The following is a 23133-nucleotide window of genomic DNA, read 5'->3' on the forward strand; positions in this document are numbered from 1 at the left end:
ATATATATATATATATATATATATATATATATATATATTATATATATATTCATATACTATATATGGGGGTGTGTATGTATACACTCAGGTAGCGTTCCCGCTCTGTTAAAAATGGAATTTCAAGTATGATGCTGACAATGTATCTGATAACATTATTATATTCACTTCCAAGATTACCGTGCAATGTAATTGTAACTAATTTCACTGCGATTAATTAGTGTAGCAATTAATGAAGAAATCCGCTTGGCGTTAGCGTAAATATCCGTCATTCATCCAGATATCTTTGTGCATTCTATATTAATTGTATCATATTAAATGACGTATTTTCTGAAAGAAATTCCTAGGATATCTTGGCATGTTATATAGTGCGTCGCTTTCATTCAGAAAAACTGTGCAGTAAGAATGTAATAAGAATGTAAGTTGTCAATAAGATTGCAAGTCATCAATAGGAATGTAAGTTGTCAATAAGAATGTAAGATATCAGTAAGACTGCAAGTTGTCAATAGGAATGCAAGATGTCAATAAGAATGCAAGTTATCTATAGGAATGCAAGTTATCAGGCCTGCTTAAATAAAATTGCTGATAGTATACTCGGGCGCTGTTCATTTACCTAACTAAATAATCTCGTGTGTAATTTGCAAGACGATAAGAACGAGGAGAATGCACAGAATAAGGTTGGTGTTCTATAACTACTATAACTACCTTTTTTAATTAATTGTACACTTCGTCATTCATAATTTCTATTCTCATGGCGAGCGATGTCACATATGGCTTCCCTTTGGTTTCTGTCTCAAAATTAGGTAGGTCTGCAATCTTTAGCTATATATGTCTATTTTAATTTATTATTCGAGCTACAAACGTACTTTAATATCTAATTCCCTCTACCTCGGAATTGATATATTTTCATGTATGTAAACCAAAGGGGAATCTTTTAGTTGATAATAATTTCGTTCTCTCGTGGGTTCGAACCACCGTCCAGCGGACAGAGACGAAATCGATAACGTCACTGAAGTTTTGATTTCGTCTGTCCGCTGGACGGTAGTTCGAACCCACGAGAGGACGAAATTATTATTAACTAAAAAATTCCCCTTCTGTTTACAAATATGAAAATATATCAATTCCGAGGTAGAGCGAATTAGATATTAAAGGACATTTGTGGCTCGAATAATCTATATGAATCACGGTGATGTGATAATTATTCATGTCTATTTTAAATTGAGCTCTTTATTCCAACTTTTTTTAAATACTTCTTAGTCTGTTATACCATACTATGTCAAAAATTCCCAGCCTTATCGCAAAGCCACCTGGATTGCCTGCAACGTCTGGTATCCAGGAATTACTATTATAGGTGAGCAATATCATATGCTAAACCAATTCGAAATAAAATCAGGAAGCGATCCTATTGCATCACAAACATAAACATGTCCAGAGTGAGTTACAATATTAAGTTATATAAACTCATAATTGCAACGTTTGGGGCGCTAAATCATTTGTGCTTAGATGAACCATTCAGTATGGAACCGATTCAGTAATATTATCGTCAATATGGAACTGTCTGATTCAGTAATATTCTACAAGTTATAATAACAGGCTAGTTACTGAATATTAAATGATGCACACACCAAACGATGAACGGTGGAAAGTTACTAATAAAAAATAAATGGGTGTCAGCAATTCCCTTGCAAAATGTGTACATTTCAAGTAAATCGTACAAGGATAGATAGGAATACCCATAATAATACCATAGCACTAAAAAATTATATATATAATATATATTTATATATGCAGAAACTAGGTACTATGTCGCACCTCTAAGTAAATGGGGATACAATCCACAATGATCATTCATAATAATAGTTAACTAGCTTGTTACCTCATCTTTATTGTTTTTTCAAATGCTTTAAAAAAAGTATGTTTGCGTTCCTACATGTCAGTTCCTTGAGGTGATATGTCACATTTTAGTGAACAAGACCACAGCTGATGGTCGAAAGCCATAAGTTTCTGTACAAGAAATATATATTTTAAACTACTGAAGGATTTCACATCATTGTGGATTGTATCCCCATATTTATATATATATATATATATATATATATATATATATATATATATATATTACGCATAAATGAACAAAGTTATTTTCGGGACAAACTGTATATTCAAAAATATTACTTTTTGTGTTTAGACATGGGTAACCAGGATATACGCCTGCAAATAAATACATAAATATGGGAAAAAATATTAATAAGAATAAAACAAGTAGGTTCGTCCATTCAATCACTCCTTTGAAGGGAAATGGATGTGACCAAGCAAAAACTGGAACTCAAATGTTGTTGTAATCTCATGTGTAGGATACAGGGCCCAAACTAAGAAGGGTCAAGCGCTCGAGTCTCTTGCTAATCCATGGCAATGGATCACAATGAGATCCGAACACCTACCGGAGGAGTGAGTTGGTAACATGTCATCACAGAGATCAAGTAGAGAAGGGAATAATCTCCCTACTTTTTTATAAGCTTTGCTAATTAACGACTTGTCCCCGGCTTTTGTACGGATAGTCCTTCGCATACTATTCATCAAATGTATAAAATAAAATAATTATGTATGCCGAAAAAATGCACAAAAAGGCCACGTAAACTGATATAATAATGCATGTGAAAATAACCAGCATATTAAAAAAAACCGTGTGGAATAGATAGGTACAAGAACGAATTGCAGAAAAAAAATAACGGTACCAGGAGTCAATTAAATCCACCCACAATAAAAAAAAAAAAAGCTGCGCATTATGTACAAGATAAAACTACTCTTAAAAACTACAACTGAACACGAGAAAACAACTCAACAATTGCATACAAATGATCGCCGAGACTGGCAATCCCTCGGTGACTGAAAAAAAAAAAAATTCAAAACGCATTCCTGTGATCCTTTTAAAATTCACCTAAACACATTTACATACCGCCATCTTTTCCACGAAACTGATGCTGCAAATCTAGATCGAGTGAAAAAAAAGAGCTAATATTGTGTATGATATGCATATCAACTCGGGTAATACCGAAGGAAAATGCAAAGTAGATTCCCTGAGCTTAAATAACAAAATTGGTTTTATGCTTCGAATTGAAATAAGCGGTAGTTACAGCTTCTGCATTAATTATATTTTCTATGAACGAGGGATAGTAATCTATATATATATATATATTATTTATATATATTATATATATATATATATATATATATATATTATATATATATGATAAAGCTATATATATACACACACACAAAACACAGATAACTGTGATGGTAAATGAAGTTCCGACAACATGCATAGTTAATGGTAGAAAAATACGTCCGTGATATGCAACACGGCGCGCGACGACGAAGAAAATGAATTGCATAACCTAATTCAGGACGAAAATCCCGTCCCCAAAAATGATCGGTCACTAACACGAAACAAAACGAAACATCAATTATTTTGCGACGGAGTAATTTAACGATACGTTATTATTAGCCGGAAAATTCATCGAGAAGAGGAAAGTGGTTTCTATCGAAATGGGAATGGAAAAAAAACCAAGGCACTCTTGAATGAATTAATTTATGCTGATATAATACTATTTCCTACTCACGCTTAATTAGGTAGCGTATAATGATTACCCAAGTGGCTGGAACGCTTTTGTCAAACAAGCTGGAAGCTGCGTTCGAGGTAGGAACTTGAACGCTGTGATCAGACCTTTCTGTCACCGCTACTGTTCACACAAGTTCTTATGGTCTGTTGGAAATTTACTTATCTATTTATTTATTCATTTACCTATTTACTTATTTACTCGAAATTGGCATCCAGGGACATCAGGTACCCAATAGAGGATAAATTCTAAAGAACTTCTTCGTTCACTTTTAAAGTGCTGGGTAGAGTCACTGTCCATATTTTTAATTTCACAAGGATTTCCTTGAAAACTTCGCCAACCACTGAAATATAAATGTTTATGCCATTTGCTTTCTTACCAGAAATGTTACCAAGAAAAATAATGTTAATACCTGATATACTACCATTACAGTGTTTAAAAGTCTGTAAATGTGCAGCATAGAGGACTGACTGTTAATCTGAAAGTCATTTGTGAAACTAAGACAAGTGTTTCTTACGAGATTTTCCTCTACATTCCAAGTTTATCTTTCTCCATAGATGTCCCCAACAGTCTTCAATATAATGGCGCTCTTCGTTATCAGTTGGCCTAAAAACCTTTACAAATATGAATATGATTTTGTGTCATTTTGTTTAAAGGTTCCAGCAACCTTTTTACTTAATCTATTTCCAAGTTGGAAACAGTTCGGAGACAATTCAATATGAAGTTATATGGGATTCGTTTTTATGCCTAATGGATGAAATTGACTATGCACCTACCTCCCACCCCACCACTCTCTCTCTCTCTCTCTCTCCTCTTCTCTCCCACTCTCTATCTCTCCTCTCTCCTCTCTCTCTCTCTCTCTCTCTCTCTCTCTCTCTCTCTCTCTCTTTTATCAAGCTGAACAGTTACGCGTTACTTCACGCCAAAATATGCCTGGAAATGGGAATTGTAAAGAGCTCTTAAAATCTTAATTAAATTCATCGCAAACAGACGAATAAATATTTTGTGGTGAATGGGCGTCATAAAGTCTCGGTGTTACTGTTATTTGTCCGCATCCAATGAAATAATCTCCCTACTTTTTAAAAGTATAAAACAACCGAAAAAGAAATATATGAAAGTGCCTAAACTAAATTCTTGCAACGATATTCTACAACCAGTCTCGTTCTTATTTGAATTGAAAACTGGTAACCAATTCTTGTCGTCTTTATAAGATCGATTCCCCTTTCAACGGTGATAATCAAATTTCAATTAAGAATTATTTGAGAGATTTCAGAATGATCTGTACCAAATAATGAGCTTTAATGATAACTCACCCAAAGGCTAATTACATTGGGGTCTGTAGCAAGCTTTCTAACTCATGTATTGTGAAGAAACATGGATCATTGCTATAAAACTATAATTTTTCGTTGTTTCATTCATTCTACATTTCTAAGACAGTCAATTTTGGCTTCCAAAGAATAAATTCACGTTGAGAGAAATTGTTTCGAACGTCAAAAATGCTCGTCTCTAAGTTTACTCTTATACTTTTCTTACATAGAACACGGACGCAACAAGTAAAAAAAAAATTACAGAAAACTGGACCACAGGTGAAATGGCAAACGGCACTGGAAACTCACTGTAAATATGTTAAATATTGGGAACGATTTGATTAAAAGATAAAGAAAGAACGACTTGAGTGTCAGTGTGCAGCGACACATGGAGGATAAGAAGTAAAACGCAGCTAATGTCCGTCATGTTTTTCAGCGCACCCCTGCCTGCTTTTGTCTTATGCAGGCAACTACGAACCTTCACGTATACACCCCGACAGGCATCCATTCAATCACCGGTTGTATGTATCCAGGATACATACAGAGATAAATATGACGTGTGCATTTATTTCCCTAATTCACGACAAGAATAAAACCTGTTCCATAGCGCGTCCAATAAGCGAAGAGATAAAGCCAATACAACAAAACATGAAATTATACAGTGTTCATACGAACGGATATATGAAAAGGAGGGGTCGGTAGGGGAGTGTGGCCTGGAGGGGAGGGATTTCGGTAGGTGGAGGGGAGCAAGGGAGATGGGAGAGAGGGGGGAGGGGGGTAGAGAAAGAGAGAGGGAGAGAGAGAGAGTGCAGCTGCCATAAAGGCATTCAGAGGGAAAATTAAACATTCTGTTTGGGTACCGATATTTAAATTGAATTTTGTGATTAAATACATTACCCCAAAGGCTATACGATTAAATTTATTGAACGGTTTAACCCACATCACAATTTCATTAAACCATTTGACCAGCAACGAAGTAATTTAGTAATGTACTATAAAATAAAATACAGCCATCATATTTTTGACATTCAATAAAAGCAATTTAATTCATATATGCAGTTTACAGAAAATTATTTTTAGCTCGCGATCGACCTTTCCATAGCTTTCGTCTTTTTCTCTCTGCAATACTCCGCCCCGTAAACAAGACAAAAGTGAACACACACACACACACACACATTCAAGCATGCCTTCACAAGGAGCTCCTAGAGAGAGAGAGAGAGAGAGAGAGAGAGAGAGAGAGAGAGAGAGAGAGAGAGAATCCACGAAGGGGAAAAAAAGGGAGCCAAAAACTCCGGCCAGAGAAAAATGATGCTGTGAAATTAATGATTTTGGTAAATTGGTCGACGGGTATAAGAGATGATGATGATGATGACGGTGATGATGATGATGATGATGATAGTGATGACGGTGATGGCCAAAGAGGTGCCAACTGGCGCTGTTGTTATTGCTGCTGTTTATTAACGAAACACGCGAAGCGAAAAAGACTGGTGCGCGAAACAAAATATGGTAAAAGGAAAATATAATCTCATTGCATAAGGGCGCCAGTTCGTTTTGGAAGGGGTGAACACACACACAATATATATATATATATATATATATATATATATATATATATATGTATATATATATATATATATTATATATATATATATATATACATATATATATAAATATATAAAATCCAATACAGACAGACGTTTCTTAAGAATACCTAGGTAATTCCAATCAGAAACAACATCATTACGTATCTCACAGCGTTTACGGACGTATGGAAGATTTCTTATTGGCAATCTTCGGTCTTACAGAAATGAGAAAAAATATACGCACACAGAAATGGAAAAGAAATTGTAATCTCAGTTCCGTTGGAAATAGTTCCAAGGAAATTGCTTCCCATTACGAGAGAGAGAGAGAGAGAGAGAGAGAACCATCTATCTCAATGATAGATTACCATCTCTTTGAGAGATCAATTTCAACTTCCCGTTAGCGTCTTGTTGACCAGGCTATGGTATAGGTATAGGTATAGGTATAGGTATGGTATAGGAGTGAGTCCTAGTCCCTCCTGTGATCCTGTTAACATCATAAATACAACCTTGTTTGAAAGTGAAAGGTGAAGTGAAATATACTTTCTGTGTAAACAAGGACAGCCAATAATGGTAGCCGAAATATTTCTGATGATAATAATTCACTTATAAAAAAAAACAAGACAGCGTCAGTCAATATTAGTATTTAATTGTCATTTTCCTCACTGTAAAGAAATATATCCTGATATACGATATATATATATATATATATATATATATCTATATATATATAGATATATAATATTATATATATAAACACAGTATGGGGGAGTATATTATTGATCTTCATTAACCATCTTATGTTGCCGCCTTGCGCTTCGTTCGTGGACAACTGTCACCCAACCCTTTTCCTCTACGAACTGAACGAGTGGGTAAGACAACTGCTGGCTAAAAAACCAACTACGTAAATATTCTGTTACACTGTCGCAATAAAACACCGAGCAGTTTTTCCTTAATTAGGTATTGTCGCAAGCTTGTGAGTTTAAAGTCAGCTAATAAAGCACAGGCGTTTTTCCCAGCACCTAGAGGCTATTCAATCGGTATTTAAGAATATAAATTAATGAACTATTGTCTCCCTTCTGAAGGTGAAGCAAAAACCCCCTTCATTATGCCCAGGTAAAAGAGCCAACATTCTATTCACAGTCGGATTTTCTCTCTCTCTCTCTCTCTCTCTCTCTCTCTCTCTCTCTCTCTCTCTCTCTCTAGATCCATTATTAGTATCCGACTCTCTATTATTGTCATTATATAGAGGAAGGTTATAAAAAGAGATGGTATCGACTCAAGTGCTTCGGTCCCATTCTCTCTCTCTCTCTCTCTCTCTCTCTCTCTCTCTCTCTCTCTCTCTCTCTCTCTCTCTACAGCGTAGTACTTTTATCGATCTGCTTTCTCACCCTATCAAAGAAGCCTGAATATTGATTTTCCCTCGATGAAAGGTGCAAATGTTGCTAATCACCTGCAATTCTTAGAATGTACGACTTCGCACCAAAGGCGATTTTGCGCAGATGAATCCGTTTTTTTGTAGCTTCTTTGACATGAACGGTTTGCCACTGTATTACTTTATGCATAAGTGAAAATGAGTGAAATTCAGATTAAATAGTAACGAAAATGAAGGGAATTCAGTCCTGACCTTTAAGTATGTAAGTGACAGAGCCATTAACTTGCTATGATCATGTTCACCGTCGGAGAAGTCTGTTACACTGCCAGCTTCCTACAGAAGACCATCTCTTATAGCATCATTACAACAATATTTGAAAAAAACATTTCAGGGAAATATTCGTGTGGGGCAATTATTAGTAACAGGCCAAAGCAGGTTGACAACCTTATGAAATCTGGGGCAAAAATGTTATGCAAATGCTGCATGTTTTTTTTTTTCTTTTTTTAAAGATACTCTTGAGAACATTGGCAAGATATTTTGAAAGCGCGCGCGTTATTTTTTCTTTATACAAGGGAAATATATTTACGATTATCACTATCAGTAGTAATATTTCCTGAGATTCCTTTGTATCGTTCTTTCGGAATCTCAAAAGGATCCTCGTGAGAGCATTGGCAAAATCGTTGACAAGCGTGTTTTTATTTAGCAAGGGAAATATATTTACGATTATCACTATCAACGGTAATATTTCCCGAAAATCTTTTTCCTGTCATATTTCCCTTTATTTTATTTTGGTTCGCGTCTCGACCCAAGAGAGGCGAAGAGAGGAGAGGCAGAGGCAGCAGCAGCGCCGCAGTCTCCCTTCGTTCCTTCCTGTCCATGTCTGAAAGGTCGTTAATTAAATATGCAGAAAAGTCCGGCGAGGCCACTAGGAAACGTCCTGCAAAAGGACCCATTTATAAGGATTAACAAAGTAGCAGCATCTTGTAGGACATGAAATGGGTCTCGGAAGATCTGCCGCCGATTCTGCCAGGCTTTCTTTCGTCGAATTCTTTTTTTCTCCACTTTTGCCTATTTTTTTTTCCTTGAATAATGAAGGCGGATGCGCCACGATGGCTTTGCAGTCTTGACACGACGGTAAAAACGTCACAGCTGCAGTAGGGAGTAGCCGTTCAAGAAAGCTTCTGAACACACAAACGTTTTCTGCAACGTTGCATCCACTGCATAAAAGGCAATAACGCCGTGCGTTCAAAACACACAAACGTTTTCTGCAACGTTGCATCCTCTGCATATAAGGCAATAACGCCGTGCGTTCAAACAGCCCGATGATATGCGTGAACTTCAAATGCACACATGTCCCAAACAAAGTACGAAAATACTCTGACAGTACAATACTCGTTTGCTATTGAATGCAATTAACGCAGTATAAGTCTTGGTGCAAAGTGAATAAACAGTAAATAGCTTCCATTCACGAATGGTTAATGAAATGTAGACGTCACTGAGTTATGAACAATGTCGTATTTAGGGTTAACTAGCCCTTGGAGACTAATATGAATTTGTATGTTAAAATACGAATAGAAGTGACTAATTCTAATGAGACAGAGAGGAAGAAGTTTCGCATTTCCTGCCAAGGAAGAAGGAGAAAAATTTAGAAATGCTTTCAGTGCACATATACACTGGTGTCCATGCATATAGAAAACCTATATAATTTAACTGTTATCAGCAAATAGGCAAGTACACGAGAGAGAGAGAGAGAGAGAGAGAGAGAGAGAGAGAGAGAGAGATACTTTTAATGTTATAGATAAACAGGCAAACACACGAGAGAGAGAGAGAGAGAGAGAGAGAGAGAGAGAGAGAGAGAGAGAGAGAGAGAGAGAGAGAGGAGAAAATAATCTGCTCTGGCAAAGCCGTCAGCACGGATCGACAGGGAGCAAATAGATGGTTTAAGCGTTTGATTTATGGTAGGGTACGGGCAGGGTGGGTGACTTCACTTTTTAACACCCCCCCCCCCCACCCCCCCCCCACAACACCCCATTCCCCCTTTCCCTATCCCTTTCCTTTCCTTTTTTCACTTTACTCTCTTCTAAAACCTTATTTTTTTTCTTTCGTTTGAATCTTTACTTTTGTCTTTCCTTTTTTTTCTCCTGTATATTATTTTCAAAATTCAGTCCACATGAAAATCGTAATTTGATTCGTACTAATTTTCAATAAATATACTTTGTAAAACTAAATAATTAGCTAAATTTCCACTCAAGTGCCATAAATCTGCATATTAAAACTTCATCTAATAAATCAACTGATTTCTTCTGAACCTTCTTCTTGAAAGCTTCTGACAAACGCAAATACTTAACCTGGCTTACAAACAACAAACCAATGGAATGAGATGCTCATCAAGATATAGACCACTAGTTTCAAACTGAATAGTCAAATTACTTCACTATGGCGCCTCTAAATGTGTGTGTGTGTGTGTGTGTGTGTGTCACTGGTCTTAACCACAGATGGTTTGCAAATCTGCATATATGCATATGTGAACAAGACTGATAAGCTTTTAAATAACTCACGAAATCTTTCAGGCAAAAAGAAAATCACCAAGGGGTGTGTGGGGGGGGGTGAGAGGGGGGGGGGAGGAAAGCTCTCCAGGGCAGCCCAGGTCTTACACTAAATTCCATTTATCAAAGGCTGGCGTGTGGTGATAAAGCTTTTAAAGTTCTCTTTTATTAATTTATCAGTGCCTATATTAGATACCCCAAAAATGCTTTAATTATACGATAAATTCGACCACTTTTCCATTCAAAGTCCTTCAGTATTTATGAGTCAATTAAGTGTAATATTAAAATCGATGCTGTATCATATTGCCCTGTGTGTGTGTGTGTGTGTGTGTGTGTGTGTGTGTGTGTGTGCGCGTCGCGTGACTGAGGCTGTACTGCAGTCCATAAACGAATGAACAGTTTTTCTATTTTGTTCGTTTCACCACGCGCATTATATTGGTAATTCAAGATCGGCTAATATATGGAATGGCTATTGGAGGCATTACTCGTTTCCTACTCGCAGTTTAAGGTGGGCTAAAACATGGTCGTAGACTTTTCTTTTTATAAGCTCTCGTACTAACAATCTGGGGATACTGGCATGGCCTATTCATCACTGTATTTTCCATCGCCTTTCTTTTGAAGGGAGATGCTGCAAAGACGTTCATGATGATGCAGGTAGCTAAAAAATCTTATTATTTATTATTATTATTATTATTATTATTATTATTATTATTATTACCAGATGATAATAGGAAACAGAAAGCAGTGAGCCGTTATTAGAAAAAAAGGTAAATTGATAGGGTAATAGATGAATATAAAAAAACATGAATAAATTCTTAAAATACAAGGTGATTGTTTTACTGGTAGTAATACATTGCATCTTTCGCTTGAAACTTTTCAGGTTCTAATTGTACGACATCCTTCATTTCTTTTACAGAGGCAGAAAGCTAAAAAAATACTAATGGCTTGCTAGTGTATGAAAACAAAATACACAGAGGAAATAGAGCCAATGATAAATGGATATCGAAGATGGCGGAAAAAAAAAACTGTAGAACGTCAAATCAAAAGATGGTGAAAATGATGACGAGAATGGTGACGAGAATGCTCATGAAAAAATGGCGAGAGTGGTGACGAAAACAACGACGAAAATGATGACGAGAACGATGAAAATGATGAGAGCAATGATGACGAAAACAATTATGAAAATGATGACGAGAATGCTGATAAAAAATTGCGAGAATGGTGACGAAAATGATGAGAGCAATGATGACAAAACAATGACAAAAATGATGACGAGAATGCTGATGAAAAAAGGACGAGAACGATGACGAAAATGATGAGAGCAATGATGACAAAAACAATGACGAAAATGATGACGAGAATGTTGATGAAAAAATGAAGAGAATGGTGACAAAAACAATGACGAGAACGGTGACGAAAATGAGGAGAGCAATAATGACGAAAATGATGACGAGAATGCTGATGAAAAAATGAAGAGAGTGGTGATGAGAATGTTGATGAAAAAATGAAGAGAGTGGTGACGAGAATGCCGATGAAAAAATGACGAGCATGGTGGCGAAAACAATGACGAAAATGATGATGAAAACAATGACGAAAACGATGACGAGAATGATGACGAGAAGGGATGAGGCCCGCCGTTACCTAGCGAGTAGCGGCGATAACGCACTATCACCAGCCCTCGACGGCAACGTTCCAGCGATACGCTAACAAAAGCCGCCTCTGGCCAACGAGGCAGAGGCGGGGATCCAGATTGGGAGCGAGATAAGGAAAGGAGAGAGAGAGAGAGAGAGAGAGAGGGGGGGGGGGGGGGGGGGTGGCGGGTGGCCGCTGATAAAGCGGACGGACGGAAGGCTTTTGATTCGAGTTCTTCAAAGGGAGGTTTTCCCCAAGTAAAGAAGCAATGTGATCCAAGCAAGGTTTTCTCTCTTAGTTAAGGTCTGCTTGGAGGCAAAAGGGTCATCTGGAGGGTGATGATACGCCTGGCTACAGAAAGCAATAAGGAGCGTGCGTTCTTGTTTATGTTTTGTTTAGGACGGCAGACGACAGAGAGAGTAAAAGTTCTTGATTTGCAGGATACCAAAGAGGAAAAGTTCTTAATTTACAGAATCAGAAAGAATTTAAAGGTTCTTAATCTACAGAATCAGATATATAAATTATTAATTTACAGGATACGAAAGAGAAAAAATTCTAAATTTGCAAGATAAGAAAGAGTAAAAATTTTTAATTTACAGGAAAAGAAAGAGCAAAAATTTTTAATTTACAGGAAAAGAAGTGTAAAAATCTTTAATTTAAAGGATAAGAAAGAGTAGAAATCCTTAATTTACAGGATAAGAAAGAGAAAAAGTTCTCAATTTACAGAATAGGAAAGAGTAAAAATTCATACTTTACAGAATCCGAACGAGTAAATATTCCTAATTCACAAGATAAGAAAGAGTAAAAATGTTTAATTTGCAGGATAAGAAAGAGTAAATGTTTTCAATTTACAGAATCAAAAGAATCAGGAGTAAATAGCCTTCATTTACAGAACCAGGAAGAAATAAAATTCTTAATCAACAGGATAAGAAAGAGTAAAAATTCCGAACTTACAGAATCAGAGGGTAAAAATTCTGGATTCACAGAATCATAGCATTCAGATGAAACTAATATTCTGGGATTGAGGAGTCCAGATATGGAGTTCTAGGTATGGTGGAAATAGATTTAATTTCTCTCAGGAAGATATCTGAACGAAAATTTAGGGTCTGCAGATATTGCAGCTTGCGATAGAACCTGCGATCAAAATAATCCCGGAAAAATTACAATGATTTTGGCTAGAAATGCTTACGCGGGCTCCTACTGATAGTCTAAAAGGGCTTTGGATAGGATGGACTTATAAAAAGCTTCTTGCGAGACGATAAACGTACATGAATATCTTGAAAGAGACACGATGATAAATTGCGGATATATCGGCATCTTTCACCTGATGAATTAAAATATTCTTGAAAATATCAGCGGATATATCGGCACCTTTCACCTGATGAATTAAAATATTCCTGAAATATCAGTGGATATATCGGCATCTTTTAGTTGATGAATTAATATATTCCTGAAAATATCAGCGGATATATCGGCATCTTTCACCTGATGAATCAAAATATTCTTGAAAATATCAACAAGTTTAAATCTCTTATGAGGGAACCCAGGCAGATATGAACAGTACCGGTATACGCTGAATAGAGACTCCCAAACAGTACTTTGCAAAATAAACAGCAAATAACGATATGTAATCATAAAATACAAATGATTACTCAGGATTCATTTTTTACCCTTCCCGTAAATATAGGAAGGGGATTAACCGGCTAATATCGCCCCCACCCCCTAAAAAAAATGTTTAATTTGCGAGAAAAAAACTGATATAAAAAGTGAGAGAAAAAAAGAATCATTAGCATAGACTCTTCTTCGGAGCTGTCACTGACTAATTGTTGCTCTATGTGATTCAACTGACGAAGGCGCCGTCGGCGGTCACTAATCTACCTAGAGGCGCAATAATTGCAGGAAGTGTGTGTGTGTGTGTGTGTGTGTGTGTGTGTTTGCTGGGCTCCTTCCATCAGCGCCCCCGTGGACGGCTAAACCCATACTGCTGTTTGTTGATAAATGATCCCATTATCACCTTGACCTCCTCTACATATTGGCCCAAGCGGCTGTGTTTGATCAATATTCAAGCGCTAAATGACAAGTATTAATGAAGGGTGAGAGAGAGAGAGAGAGAGAGAGAGAGAGAGAGAGAGAGAGAGAGAGAGAGAGAGTTGAAGCACGCCGAAAACGACCGTAGTCCACAATGCTTGACTTTCGACCATTATTTCCCTACCCTTTTGTCATCCGAATAATGAAAGGGTATCGGGATGTGAAAAATAAAAGAGAGAGAGAGAGAGAGAGAGAGAGAGAGAGAGAGAGAGAGAGAGAGAGTTCTCATTGGGATATAACCGTCATAGTGTTTGTTATTGGCCAAAGTAGATGAAAACATATGGACTTTCCACTGCACCGTAAAAAAAAAAAAGAATGAAAAAGGAAAGTTTTACATACAGCAGTTTTACGAATGAAGTACCTTTACTTATTGTTGGTGGTACCATATATATATATATATATATATATATATATATATATATATATATATCGATACATATACATACACACATATATTATGTGTGTGTTATGCATTCTAAGTTAAACTTTGAAAGCAACGAGAGAGTAATCGATATAAACATCCACATAACTTCTCTTAAATGACTTTCAAATGGACAGTGAACATTATTCATACAAACCAATCTAAGGGCGACCGAGTATTCCAAAGAATCCAAACCATTATTTATAAATGTACGAATATTATCAGGCGTAAAACATTCCTACATCAGTTAGTGACAAACTATACGATGGAATACATCTCAAAACCTCATAATGATTCCTTCTTTCTTACATCATAAAATGCTACTTGAAAATGCTTTTTTATATAGTCGTTGTCAAACAGCCTGATCTAGCATCTACTGCAAATACTTTTTCACTTGTTATTTCTGGATTTGTGCTTCCTTTTCCTTCTCTTTTTAAAAAAATTTTGTTTTTGAATGGCCCTCTCATTGAATGACAGAATGCTTATATCAGTCTCTCCTTGGGCTAAGCCAAAGCCTTAATATTAATTTGTAAAATGAATGTTGCACCACTGACAACTCCAATCAGGCGTACTCTGAATACTCAGTTTCGTCCTTGTAAGATCTTAAGTTATAGGCTTTACACTCATTGATTTCTCCATCAATCTTCAGCATACAGTCGACGTAATTATCAAGTAAAGAAATAATTACTGCTTTATCTGTAAAAGTAAATAACCCGATAGGATGAAGCCTTCCGAACTACTTTTATAAACATGAAAAAGATTATTATCATAATAATAGCAGAGTCATTGATTGTCTGAGCCAAACCTTAAAGAGCAAAAGGGAGGGGTATTCACAAATCAAAAACAAAAACGTTGACAGTTTCCTCTGATTTTATTAACATAAAGAGTATCATGAAATATCTACACAATGTCTTGAAAGGGACCAATGATACACGAATGTTTGTACTTAAATAAAAGACTCCAGTGGCCACTTACTTCTATTTTGTACAGATATGACAACCAATATTCACTATTATCACAATGCTGGATACTCATACTTTCGTATCCCTCGGCATCTAAACCTAAAATCAAAACAAGGACAACTCAGTGAAAGACACATAGGAACAGGGTGGAAGGGTGGTGGTTGAGGGGGGGGGGGGGGGGGGGGTGTTGCGGTCAAATCCAGGCAGCACAAGCCGATACATAAATATTAATATCACTCAACTATCCTTGACAATTTCTGGGGGGAATGGGGAGGGGGTGGGGGAAGTTTGTTCCAAATCACTTTATAAGATTCTCGTCAATAACCCAAATGGAATAAAATAAACACATCAATATACAAGTGCCTCCAGTAGCTGGAATTTATATTACAATCTCTATGAACCTTTAAAAAAAATGTCTATGGCCGTAATTATAAAGGGCTATGCGCTCAAATAGCTAGAAATGCTAACTAAAGAAACGAGGACTCTTTCTGAATAAACACAGGTAGGTATCTTTATCCATGAAAAGATCCGTCGGCTTTTACGCAAGACAAAAGGAGAGTGATCGGAAAAATCTTCTCTGGCGATAAAAGAAAAGTTATGGACACTTGTCAAAAGGGGGAGAGGAAAAGGAAGCACATTCTTATGGCACTTTCCTTTCAGTAAAATGGGCTGAATAGACCCCACCTAACCTCTGCCCTATCCTCCTCGCCCATCCTCGAACCAAACACCATTCTTTCACGGATAGAAGCAAACAAGAAAAAACACCGGCAGCAGCAGCAGCGGCGACGGCGGCTTTATGATATCACAATTCGAACTGTCGAGCTCAAAATAAATGTGGGTCAAAAGTTCCGTTACTATGAAATTGTCTATAAACAAAGTAATGATGTGTTTAGTGTTGGCGACTGAAGTATTGACGGGCAAGAGGATCAGGTGACTTGGTAGTTTAACATGAGCCCTCCCTCAAGGGCGTGATATCTGATGCGAGGAGATTCTTCCTCACGTCTAAATAACATAAGCAATTTATACATAAACTTAACAAAAAAATAACAATAAAAATAAAAGAAAACAAAACTTTCTATTGTGCGCCTGCATATGATGAAACTGAAGAGCGATGATAATAACCAAACGAAATAACAAAATAATAATAATAATAATAATAATAATAATAATAATAATAAAAACATTAATCATTAAATACTAATAATGATATTTTGAAGATTCCTAAAAACAAAGTAATTACAAACTGAACTCAAAAGTAACAAAAACTTCCACATTCAGTCCTTCAATATGGCATTAATACCCATCGTTATTCTTCAATCAATGTACAGTCTTCCTATCGTAAGGATAAAATACCAAAGAATGATACACTGACTGGTTGAAGATATGATGAGATTCACAAAGACTGTTTACGCACAGCAGTTGAATACCAAGTCAAAACTTCTCTGGGTGGACCAGATCCCACCAGGGACACCCACCAGGGATATCCCATCGCGGAGCTTGGAATATTTCAGGGCTACAGACTATATTGGACAAGCCTCTCACTCTCTTTCTTTCTTTCTTCCTTCCTTCCTTCTCTCTTTCTCTCACTTTCTCTCTTCATCCGACCACAACACCGGCAGGGGAGCCAATGAATCTTACAAAGACTTGGGAGAGGGACAAGCGGAACACTCACTTGCGTTGGGCCCTTAGCAGTTCGTTCTGCTCGATGGTGAGCTGGGCGTGGCGAGACTGAAGGGCGTCCATCTGACTTGTCAGGGCCGCGATGTCCCCCCCGCCGGAGCTGAGGGTACTTCTCACCTCCTCGGCTTTCTCGCTCATGTGCCGCAGCTCCTCGCTTATGGCTTCGAGGCGCTCCTGCGGAGAAGGAAGGGCGTTAGCTGTCGGTGGTCATGGTTGGGCTAATGGCTCTTTAGCAAGGTGTACAAACAAGCAAAAAAAAATTCATTAAGTACCTGCCTGTGGAATTATGAATGCACACACCTCCACCTCATATATTCCTAAGCTTCAGTGCGAAAAACCATTAACAAGAATTATAAGCCATATAGATCAACACAAATATAGACACTATAGAAAATGACAGCTTTCCTAAGTTTACAGTAAGTGTTGGCTAAAGCTTAAATCAATTCCTCGAGATACTATACTCTGTTTTTTTTTATCTGTCCATCCGCCTGTGGTGTTTCTGTATGGTAACACTGCGTCCCGGGCTTTAGATAGTTACATTCAGCTTACATTCAACGATTATAATAATATCCTATTTCGAATATTAACGGTGTAATTCGCATACAGTAAATTATTAAAACACTTTTCAGTTGCAAATGTACAGCCAGATATCCTTTTATTTACCACAAACTTACAAATAGCGTAACTATCTAAAGCCCTGGATGCAGTGTTACCATACAAAAACACCACAGGCGGATGGACAGATGAAAAAAACCAGAGTATAGTCAATGAAAACTCTGGGGCAATTTGAAATCCAAGACACCTCAGTTACGAAGAATCGTGGAAATCATTTGGCCGCGAAGTATCAATGAAATCAATTGTAATCCCAGTTGACGGGAAAAAAAATTAAATAAAAACAGCTAAGTTTATTATATATCACGAAGAACCTGACAGACTGAAAAGGGGGGAAAATAAATTACTCAGGTTCATTTTCACAAAGTGCTAAAGAATTCAAAATATCAATACCCACATCTATAGGACTCCAACGAGCCGCTGAACAAAATATTAACACGTTAAGTATTAATAAATGATGAAAAACTAATATACAAGTCAGAAAGTTAAAATGGTCAAGGGGAGGCGTTGGCACTAGTAGGTGAATAGGTTTTAGAGGACTGCCGCAATATGTATATATTGGCATTTACACAACCTATGATATTATGAGCAGAATTTGGTATATCAACGTATATGCAAAATTACGTGGCTTTTTGCGCAAAGTAAAAAAAAAATGTCTCTAACTGAAAGTAAGCAAATCCCTCGTATCCCCGTAACCATTACAACCTTTAATTATTTTAGGCAATAATTAAAGTAGTACAGGCTGCAGTTCTACCCGACACACGAGTGTTATTATTCCTCGATATCATAATCTAAGGATGTAAGGAATTGCTGAATTCATTTTCTAACTCCTCACCTGTCTCTTCTTCCACTGCAGGTCATTTTTGAGGTCACTCGTGTCATGTCCAGAATCTGACCTTGACCTTTTAGTTTTAGGTTCATCATCTCTTCCTACGACTGTCTGCGACCTGTGAGGGAACACGAGAAATATGTAAGTATACACAAAACAAAACACTATTTAGGACTGACATAGGAATACATATTAATAAACACGCTGTGTGTGTGTTTTCCCCCGTTTTCCTTTTATAAGTCTACTCAATAACTTTTTTCTTAGAATTAAGGGACAACATGCATCCCATTTTCTTAACAGTTAAGGGGCAAAATTTAACTCATTTATGAAAGACAAAAGAAGAGTTCGCAGATGTTGTTTCAACAACAATCATTACTAACTAAACCACGAGTGTCATAACAGACGTCAACGTGAATTAACGCCAGTCTCTTTTGAGTCAAATACAATCAAAGAGATTTGTTGAAATGATGAAAAAGAAATCGAGGCTTTCCACTTTCCATCGGTGATAGTAAAACATGATGACTAGCATCGCTTACGATTCTTAAACCTTTAAGCATTAAAACTCATACATATCCTATGTATTAACGAGAACATCACCATGATTAGAAGTATAAAGACTAAGAACTCCCTGGAAGTCCTCTCAGCTATTCTAGTATCTTAATAAAAAGTAGAGGTAACCACGTAGCTCACTCTAAGTAAGACTTAATAAGGTAAATATCAGTAAAAAGACCTTTTCATATAGAATGAAATATAGTTTTAGTTTTATATATATAGTAGTTACTCAACCTATTCATACAAAATGAAATATAGTTATATAGTAGTTACTCACATATCGTGAACACGAACTTTTGTTTAATTTTTACACAAGCATTGCCATAATAATTAATCGTATAAAATGCCTTGGTCTTATACGTGAACGTTATTAACATGCATATATTTCCGCACTTATTTCTCTGTATTTTCACACACATACATATACATATATATATATATATATATATATATATATATATATATACATATATACATATATACATACATACATACTATATATATATATATATACATACATACATATATATATATTATACATACACACACACACACACATATATATATATATATATATATATATATATATATATATAAAGTATGAATGTAGGTATGTATGGTCCAAGCTGACATAGGAGCCTCCATAAACAAAAAGAAAAAAGAAAAAAAAAAAAAACACTGTCACGTCCATCATATACGTGCTACACAGAAGGCTCATTCGCACGATTTCTAAGAACATTATGTTAAGAACAAAATAACAATGATCTATCTTATGATTCCAAGGGCACACTACTGACCTGGAATGACCTTTGGAGTATTGGTACCCGGAATCTCTGACCACTTGGCGAGCCAAAGGGAAGAGCTCGTCCCGTCGCGTGAGCAGAGCGGGCATGTATTTGCAGATTTGGGCAGCTGCTTCATTGACAGAGACCTGGAAGAAAAAAAACGAATAATAATAATAATAATAATAATAATAATAACAATAACAATTAAAACAGAATCTACCTTACTCTAGCCATGACCAATAGATCTTTCTTTTAGGAGGTCACTATGTGTGAATAAGCAATTCAGCTGTTATTTCCTAGGGAATAACTGTTTTTTCCATCCTACCAATCAACTGTAGTTTCCCAGCAAATAACTGTTGTTTCCTAGCAAACAATTGTAATGAACTCTCGTTTCATAGCACATAACAGTAGATTCCCAACAAACAACTGTTATTTCGTTGCAACCAATTGTTGTTCCCTTGTGAACAACTCCCGTTTCATGACAAACAACTATAGTTTCCCAGCAAACAACTGTTATTTCCTTAGCAAACAACTACCGATTCTGAAGTCTGAAGCAATCTGCGCAGCCTTTACTTCTACATAAATCCATTAAATCTCAGGTTCTAATCCTTCGTTAAAATTGCACACTAATGAAACTGATTCACTGGCAAACTTGATAAACAGTTACAGTTACTGTGATCTACCGGCCTTAAACATCTAACAGGTTATGAATGGATAGAAATTGTCAAATAATAAATGCTATATATATACTTCTACTATTGTACGTGCAGGTGCAGCAATGATAAATGTAAGCGATGATGATGATGATGATGATGATGATGATGATGATGATAATATGAGATAAACGTGGGAACATTCGATTTCTGCTTGTGAATACAGATATGAAATATTACACCTGGGACTGAGGAAAACAAATTTCAAATACAAAATTTTTATTTTCACCAGAAGAGAAAACTACTGTTTCCAAACTTTGACGTCCATTATCCTATGTTTTATTAGCAACAGCGTTTCCAAATTATACAGTTTAATCACTCAAAAGTATTTGAAGACAAAGCCTAGTATTCCATAAATATTCTGCCATTCAGATTTAATACAGAAAACGAAACGCTCACATCAAGTTGCTAATTCTCTCTGTCTCTCTCTCTCTCTCTCTAATAGCCAAAATAACCTCTTAATTTCTTAAACTCATCACACTTTTTGAATACAATCCAAATGGTTAACTTCAACCACAATCTGACGAAACCATTACGGGTAGGAATCCTTCCACGGGCGTCTTAATTGTTTGGATTTCTTCATTTTTATCTTTGGCTTTGTAGGACTGTCCATCAGAAAGGTGTGAAGATATCGAGAAGCGAAGAGATCATTGTGGCTATTACAAATAAATACATAAATACATTTTATAATGTATATTTATAATGCATACATATTCACCTGACAAAATGATACACGGATTAAAGTTCCTCATACTGAAAAATTAAAGAAAACGTTCCCGAAAAACACACAAAAACACATTTCTACACACACATTATAGATACATATATATACATATACATCCATTCATAAATTTATAAGTTACCAATAAACTGCTTCTCTCAACTGGGATGGTTCCAGAAGTAAATGAAGCAGTCACTTTCGAATCAAGGATGAACCTCCAATGGAGAAAACTTCCACATCAGCCTCTTCAAAGATTAACACTAAAAGCTCATCAATAGTGCATCGACAACCTTCCTTTCTAAACACACACACACACACACACACACACACACACACAGCGTCTCACTCGCCATCTAGCAAGCACTTATTTTTCCAGAAAATTAAGGTCTTCCGCCCCAACACTTCTGGAACAATTCTCCTTCATTTCATCCCAAAACTTTCGTATTATAACCACTTTCCCCTCATGGAAAACGTACCTTATCCATCTTCACACCTATCCTAACCATTTTACCACGTGTCCACAACTTTACATTTCTCTCTCAACAGTATCAAACTGATTTTTCTCTCATTTCCATCCAACATTCACATCTCAGAAATAGGATAACCAGTACGGTCATCCATCCCGGCTTTGATTCTAAAGACAGTACCGTCTTCCGAAAAATTTTGCGGAGATCTTGCTGTCTTCTTTGCTTCAACTATTCTGTGACTCATCTCTTCCTTGATCTTAGCTATCGGTTTTATTAAGAGACGTGCGAATCACCTATTTCCAGTGCCCCATAATCCACAAGGACATTTAACATTTGTTTCTCAATCTTTTTGATCTACAATTATCCTCATTAACTTCCTCAGTCCTACCACCTTTTCCACTCGAACAGCAGAATAGTCATTCCAGTCGTCCATTCCTTTAGAGCTTTCCTTATTCAAATCTACCTTACCCATCCCGGTCAGCTACTCGATCACAGGCACCCGAATACCACAGCATCTTCCTTATTTCTTTAGCAGTCACGAGAGAGAGAGAGAGAGAGAGAGAGAGAGAGAGAGAGAGAGAGAGAGAGCTATCAGTAGTTTGACATGCGTTAAAAAACTTTGGAATTAACTGACATATACCATTCAAATACGTTCTTTGAGAAAGCTGCCGTTGGTTATCTATTAACAATTAGCAAATTATTCATTTATTTTATGATATACTTACACGAATGTTCATTCTATAAAGACATCGCTAAACAAACATTAAAAACCGAAAGAGTATCTTGAAAAGTTCTTTTCACTGTTCTGAAGAATGAGTTACATGATAAACTGAAGTTAAGTAATTAATTACCTTTAGATTAGATTGAGAAATCTGTTTGTTTTCAATTAAAAGAGTTATATTGAAGGTGAGGTTATTCAGCAGGCATTGCAGAGGAAGGTTAAAATATAATACAGAAAAACATCACTTTCTTAGCGTCAGTTAAAAGCAAGACAAAAGATGCTATTCTGGTGTGAAGCGATACAATTACATTTTGGAATTGTTTACTAATGTTTCGTGGAAGTAAAATGTATCGCGATACATTTTACTGATAAACATGACTTTTGTAAAGAATTACATAACTGCGATCATAAGTGTTCTTTCGTAAATATTTCAGACAAGAATAAATTCTTTTCGACGAACGGCCTGAAAGAACTTGAGCGCTTGTTCATTGTATCCCAAGGTTTTAATATTATGTATGTATATATACA

General features: G+C 36.4%; 1 protein-coding gene across 14 annotated transcripts in view; it reads right to left on the reverse strand.

Annotated features, from left to right (window-relative positions):
• LOC135212644 (NGFI-A-binding protein homolog) overlaps nt 1-23133 on the reverse strand; it is a 560269-nt gene that overhangs the window by 27457 nt on the left and 509679 nt on the right. For all 14 annotated transcript variants that reach the window (XM_064246246.1, XM_064246245.1, XM_064246240.1 and 11 more), the window contains 3 exons: nt 19996-20129; nt 18653-18764; nt 17198-17379 (listed from right to left, as the gene is read on the reverse strand). In XM_064246246.1, coding sequence (XP_064102316.1) covers nt 17198-17379; nt 18653-18764; nt 19996-20129 — 428 coding nt within the window. The remainder of the gene's footprint in view (nt 1-17197; nt 17380-18652; nt 18765-19995; nt 20130-23133) is intronic.

Source organism: Macrobrachium nipponense, chromosome 41, assembly GCF_015104395.2.
Source record: "Macrobrachium nipponense isolate FS-2020 chromosome 41, ASM1510439v2, whole genome shotgun sequence".
Classification (NCBI taxonomy): domain Eukaryota; kingdom Metazoa; phylum Arthropoda; class Malacostraca; order Decapoda; family Palaemonidae; genus Macrobrachium; species Macrobrachium nipponense.